We start from the raw sequence: 6860 nt of genomic DNA on the forward strand, positions 1-6860 counted from the left end.
TTAAATATATATTTTATGAGCAACATTAAAATACATGATCAACCTTCTATATATTTTTTGCTAAGTACTACAGTTTTTTAGTTAAATTGACAAAATTACCTTCTATAACAAATTTTCAACCCTTTTGAGGCACGGGAAGGGGGTGAGTTATCATGACCAAATTTAGTCCCAATTACTTACTGATTATAATGAACAAAATAGCGGGTACCTAAACGAAGAATATTTAAAAAAAATTTCTTCTTCCATAACTAAGGACCACCCTAATATATATATATATTCGTGGTTTCACCATTATAAACCAAGAGGCCAAGAACGTTGAGGCCGATGTATTTAAAAGTATTTGAGATACTTAATAAGTATTCTGAATACAATATTGTATTTGGAATACTGCCCAAGTCTGCTAATTTGTTAAGATGGCTTTTAATAATGTTTATTTATATCTACATTTACCCAATTACCTATTTGAACATTTCATAAATCAGACTATCAAAATTTATTACACAAAGGCTATTTACTAAATGTTTTATTGAGTATTAACAATACAATTCACAAACGTCTTAAACATAAAAATTTAATATTATCTAATATCTATATAAATTACATCATCTTAATAGTAAGTACAAGTATGAATTATTAAAACCAACTAGTGTAGTGTGCCGAGTTTTGAGTTTAACACAGTTACACAATATTAGGATGTAAGGATTTTAGAGTTAGACTAATAAATAAATAAATTTTGTGATTCGCACGTGGTTCATATTACATCTATTAATTTGTTTATGGTTATAATTGTAAATTGTAATTACGTAGTAACTATAAAATACGTATGAAAAGATATGATGTACATTACACTATAGGTAGTTGAAACTAAACATCTCAATAATATACTATTACAAAAAAAAAATTATAACGAAACTGAACATTATTATTTAACAACTAAAATAAAATAACAATATATTATTTACATAGGAAGTAGGTACGTAGTTAAATTTTGAATAGTTTGATTCATAACTAATATTATTATCGTATTATAGTGATTTGATATAATATATTGATAACTATTAGTTATATGTTCGTGACTCTATGTAACAGCCTAACATTATGATAGTGGTGAATAAATTACGCGCATGCGAAGAATGCATAAGGTGCATTCCTGTGTTTAGACGCTCCTGTCGATAAAATTTTTATCACACGCACGCACACATCTATTTTGTAGTCATGATTACGTCCGTTATCGGGCCGGGTCGAATCGCAGATACATTTTGATGATATCACTCTGTGACGATTTCATATTAATTCTTGTTATCATGACCCGTCATTAATTAGTGTACCGATTGAACGCCTACTGAACAGTAAACAGTGCCTTCTTCGATTAGGAAAACGAGCAGTAAAAACGACAGTCCGAAAAAAATGTTCATTTAGTTTCGATCAAATCTAGTTGAATGATAACATAGTACATCGTTACATTCCGTTTCCACGTATGTTATGCGCCTGCTGCTTAAAATCATATTTTCTGTCTAGGTTTTTCAACATCATCACTTTTATTATTATTATTATTATTACTATCGTCATCATTATTCCATTATACAATTCTACGATTATTTTATAAATATCTTAACCATAAGAATTTTTTGTTGATTACAAACGGACATAGTTACCTAACAATTATATTACAATCATTATACACACTCGTGATATTTTCCTCAACGATGGGCCTTTGTAAATGTCCGAAACGTAAGACTACTAGTCATTTTTGTTTTCATCATTGTGTCAATGTCTGTGAGCATTGCATTATCAACAACCACACCACTGTAATTATAAACATAAAATAACACAACATTGCCTGTCAATTTCTAAACATCATGGCCCATATTGAATCTGTTATAGTGCGTAGTCAAATCTTATACTACATGGTTGAAAGAGGCTAGTGGTAGTGCATCATCATCAACAGTATCAGCTTCTGCATTGTGTGCTGTTTGCCAAAAACAGTTTGCTATAGTACAAAAAGATATAGAAAATATAGCGACTAGCTTCAACAATAGAAAAACTCCTATTCGATTATTATGCTATCGTGAGTACAGATATTCAAATTAATTGTGTTACCGAATTATTTTTTAATCAAATTTTTAATAATTACTTATTACAGTTTTATAAATTTTTATATTTAGATATGGTGTATGAACCTATTTCTAATTCTAACGAGAAAATATTTTATCCGTAGTTGTTACTACTAATTACTTATTTCAAAAATATTATTTACTGAAAAATTACATTAATTTTTCTATTAATTTCAGAATTTATGATATTAATTTAAATCTTTGCGTTCATTTTTTGTTTATTTTAATTTGTTGAAAAAAAAATTGGTTCAAATGTAATCAAAACGTTAATTAGTTACTACATTTGCTGTATAATTAAATATTACTAAAATTATTTTTTATATTAAAAATAAATTAATCATACAAATTATAAATTGTCAAAAATATTTTCATGTAGATGTAATTATTTAATATTAAAATTAATTTCCAGATATAGTACACGCACATTGTTTAGCAGTATATGTAAAAAAGCAACTAAAATGTGGTAATATTTTAAAATGCCCTTCCTGTGCTCGGTCATTATGGTTACAAGAACAACAAGACCTACCACAAGATTCAAACGATATTACTGGAATTAATTCTAATGAATTATCTCCAGTTGCTTCACAGTTGCACAAATATTTATTAGATCATGGTGATTGGTGGGGCCAAGCTTTGATTACAAATGGAAATGTATGGAATTAAATATTTGTTTAAACTTAGATTTTTAAGGAAAATTCATTTTTCTTTTTCAAAAGGTGGAAAATCTTGAAAAATATTTACTTGAAGATGAAGAATGTTTTGAAGAAACTGCAGATGAACAGTTTGAAGAACAGTCTACATTTGAAATTAAAGAACAATTCATTACTGTTCCAAATAATATATCTCCAATGACCATAAATCAAACGATTCAATCACCTAATAATACAAGTGGTTTTTATAGTTATAATAATTCTGAATTAGTTCCCTTATCAGATATAGCAACTATTAATCATCGTAATAACACACATCAAACATACCAGCCAATTCATCATCGGCATTTCAACAATAATTATGGTATGTAATATATAACAATTACAAATATATTACAAATATATAACAATTAAATTAAATGTAGACTGTTTTAGTATTTTAATACAATATCCATGTTATCTAATATTTTTTGTTTTGGAAATTAAAATTAAAAATATTGATAAAATGTAATTTACAATTTTTTTTTTTATTTGATGGTCTTAACATATTTTTAAACTTGCTCTAACAAATTTTGAATAAAGATATATGTAATTTTAATCACTGCAAGAATATATAGTACCAAATAAAATGTTTTAATTAAGTACATTTTTAATTTGTGAAATTTTAATTATGCATATAATTTTGTACCATGATTATTTACTTTTTTTAAAATTTTAATGATTATCCACCAATATAAAAACCTAGTGGAACCCTTTATAAATAACTGGCTATAATTATACTCAAGCTTTAATTCCAAGAGCTTATCAATCTTGTAAAATATATGTTTATAAAATGCAATACATGTGATGAACAACATTAATATTTATTGATTTAAGTATATGTAATAATTTTTGTTTACCCACTTGATGTAAGTGGACCTCTAAGCTAAATAATGATAGTCCAAATGACAGGAGAGGTGGCATGCCCTAACATAATCGAATACCCGATATTGTTTAGATGTTAAGATATTCGTGTTTAAATGATATGTCAACTGTTGTTGTACTCATAACCGATGACATCGTAAAATTTCTCTTCCACCCTATTTTTTTTTTTTTTTGTTATTTTAATTGATTTAACAAAAACAGAGAAATGTTATACTTAAATAAAGTAGTCATAAGAATTCAAAATATTAAACTTTTAATTTTTTTTCTTAGTACAATATTTATTCATAGATAATATTTATTATTAATTATTAAGTGGTAGCATTTATTTTTAAATAAACTTTTATATGAAATAGATAAAGTTCTTAAGTATATCTTCTTCTTCTTTGGTAAACTCGGCCACTAGGACCATCCCGACATACATCCTTGACTCCAGTTTTCTCTATTCGATGCCTGTAATCTTCAATCTTCTCCTCCACCTAATGCTTTCACATCATCCCTAACTCCGTCCTCCCATCTCTGACGTGGTCTTCCTAGCGGTCTTTTTCAATTAGGGTTCTCCTCCAGTACCATACGTATGAGTGGGTTTTGACTACGCCAGGCGTGCCCAGCCCAAATCAATCTTCTGTTCTTTATTGTTTCGAGTATACTGGGTTTATGAAAGAGTGTCTCTAGTTCATCATTTTTCCTTATTCTCCATTCCTCACTAAACATGCCTTTTACTGGTCCAAAGATCTTCCTCAGTATTTTTCTTTCCAGTACTAAGAGTTTTCTTTCATCACTTTTCCTTAATGGCCACGCCTCAGCTCCATAAGTAATAACAGGTCGTATTAATGTGATGTATAATTGTAATTTTAACTCTCTTGAAAGTGATCTTGATCCCAGTAATTTCGCAAGACCATAAAGGCATTTATTTCCTGACTGAATTCTTGTTCCTATTTCGATTTCATTTCATTTAAGTATATAAGTTTTACTATTTTTTTTAGGTATCGATTCTGTATTTACACCACAGCAACAACAGCATTACCACCAACAACAACAACAGCTACAACAACAACAACAACAATGTTTATCTGTTAATATGGCAATTACACAAAATTCAGATTTAAGTAATAGACATACGATAACATCCTCCACTCCATTAATAATAAATAATGATGAAGAACAACAGGATCCTAGTGGAAAATATAGACCTAAAAAATTCAACAAACAATCTTGGTCTTTAAGTTACCATCGGCTATCACAGTATTTTTGTGGGCAAGTATATTTATAATAAGCTGTTTTTTTTTTTTTTGTTTTTAGTCTATTAATATATAGTAGAACCTCTATTTAATAAAATGTCTTGTAACAAAATATTTTCTGGAATTATAAAATTTAAAAAAAAAAAAAAACATTTATTTAGTGAAAAAATATCCATTAAACAAATTAACTATATAATATTATTTTATAATTGTAATATTTGTAATTCAAAACTTTCAAAAGTATGGCAATATAAAGTTATAGAGAATATTAAGTTTCTTTTGATACTATTTGTCGTGGGTTTCAGTATATCAAAAATATACTATATGACATTTAATTTTTTAAATAATTAACAATTTTTATATAGTTCTTTTACAAAAAATAATAAAAACATTTTATATTGTTATTAGTATTGAATATAATGCATATTATTTGTATATATTATGTACACTAATAATTCATTTATTGATTATTTATTTATTATTTATTGTTATTTCTATTTAATACATTTTTTGAAAGAATTATCAAGTTCATAATATAAATTTATGTTTACATATTATAAAACAAAGTGTCAAATTATTAATAAAAATGCATATAAATATAAATAATGATTTACTTTAAATACAATTTTTAAAAAATTCAAAATTTGTAGATATTATAATATCTATAGTTAAAATAAAACAGTTAAAACTGCCAAATATGGAATTTGATAGAATCAAAAATATATTCTGTTATAGAAACAAGCTTGTTCCAAACTGAATATTGCCATAGTTTTATCCAAGAAAAGTTTTAAAAATATTACGGATCAGCGTTAAACAGATTTCTCCATATTATGTTTTGTACTAATTACATTTTGTTAAATATCAATAAAAAACTATATTGGTTTTGTTAATTTATAATTAATGACTTATTGAAAAAAAAAATATATAAAAGATACTTTATATATGCATAATATTGCTTCTAACATTATAAGAATGGTGATTTTTTTTTGTTTCAGTTTAAATAATAGAGGAGAAGATAATAATACTACTAGAATTTCCATTTTAATAATTATTTGTGTAATAATTATTGTTTTTTTATTGTTGGTCATTACTAGTTATACTCGTTCCAGTAATGAACCATTTAATAATAATAGTATAGATTATGCTGGTGAAGATGATCTTAATAAAATTAACGATGAATCAAATTTAAAAATTTATAACATCAACTTATAAAATCAGATATTATTTAATTAATTGCCTTAAAAATCTTAAAATGTTGTTTATAATTAGATTGCAGTTGTAATTGAAATGCTATTGTTGTTTACATTAAGAATCAAGTCATGTACCTAATGGTCACGTATTATGTTATTTATTTATACATAATTTTTACTAATAATAATATTTAGAAATATAAATAATTTTTTTTGATAACATCATTTCATAATATTTATTTATTTTATACTATGTTTCTGAATTTTAAATGTTGTACTTTAAAATCTACCAATTAAATATCAATATCAAAATGTTGGGAAATATTTTTATTTATTATATTATTGTAATTAACACTATTATTTAAATTTGAACATTTTAATATAAATAATTCATTCATTTATTACTCAGAAAGTTTATTGAAGGACGTAATAATTTTACACCTAAAAAGTTTATATTATTATTATTGATAAATGTGAATGAATGATTTAATTAAAAAACTACGATACTAGTATAGATCTATACTATGTATATCAAAAACTAAATGCGTGCAATATGCTACCTACCGTAAAATGTCAACTATCAAAAATATATTATGAAGTTACTATGCCAAGTATTTCAAAATGGTATATCTTATACACCATAAGTATTAAGTTAACTCAAAAAATTTCAATGAATTGTATGTTATATTAATGGTCTGCCACCATACCTCTTTTTGTTGGCTGTCTGAACAGTATGTCACAACT

At 25.5% G+C, this 6860-nt stretch overlaps 1 protein-coding gene across 1 annotated transcript; it reads left to right on the forward strand.

The window, feature by feature from the left end:
* Window positions 1–1246: 1246 nt before the first annotated feature.
* LOC112688941 (zinc finger protein-like 1 homolog) lies at window positions 1247–6257 on the forward strand. The gene is made up of 6 exons (XM_025562381.1): window positions 1247–1808; window positions 1885–2068; window positions 2524–2765; window positions 2831–3128; window positions 4672–4942; window positions 5922–6257. The coding sequence occupies exons 1-6, from the start codon at window positions 1707–1709 to the stop codon at window positions 6136–6138; spliced, it is 1314 nt and encodes a 437-aa protein (XP_025418166.1). The 5' UTR covers window positions 1247–1706; the 3' UTR covers window positions 6139–6257.
* Window positions 6258–6860: the final 603 nt, after the last annotated feature.

The sequence above is a fragment of the Sipha flava genome, unplaced genomic scaffold (assembly GCF_003268045.1).
Source record: "Sipha flava isolate LNK unplaced genomic scaffold, YSA_version1 41_pilon_pilon, whole genome shotgun sequence".
Taxonomy (NCBI): domain Eukaryota; kingdom Metazoa; phylum Arthropoda; class Insecta; order Hemiptera; family Aphididae; genus Sipha; species Sipha flava.

What these genes read in the sequence shown, in the direction of transcription:
- LOC112688941 (XM_025562381.1), top strand. Translation starts at nt 1,707, where the DNA reads ATGGGCCTTTGTAAATGTCCGAAACGTAAGACTACTAGTCATTTTTGT. An exon ending in TTATCAACAACCACACCACT is followed by an intron (nt 1,809 to 1,884) that starts GTAATTATAAAC and finishes AATCTGTTATAG; the next exon opens with TGCGTAGTCAAATCTTATAC. An exon ending in CTATCACAGTATTTTTGTGG is followed by an intron (nt 4,943 to 5,921) that starts GCAAGTATATTT and finishes TTTTTGTTTCAG; the next exon opens with TTTAAATAATAGAGGAGAAG.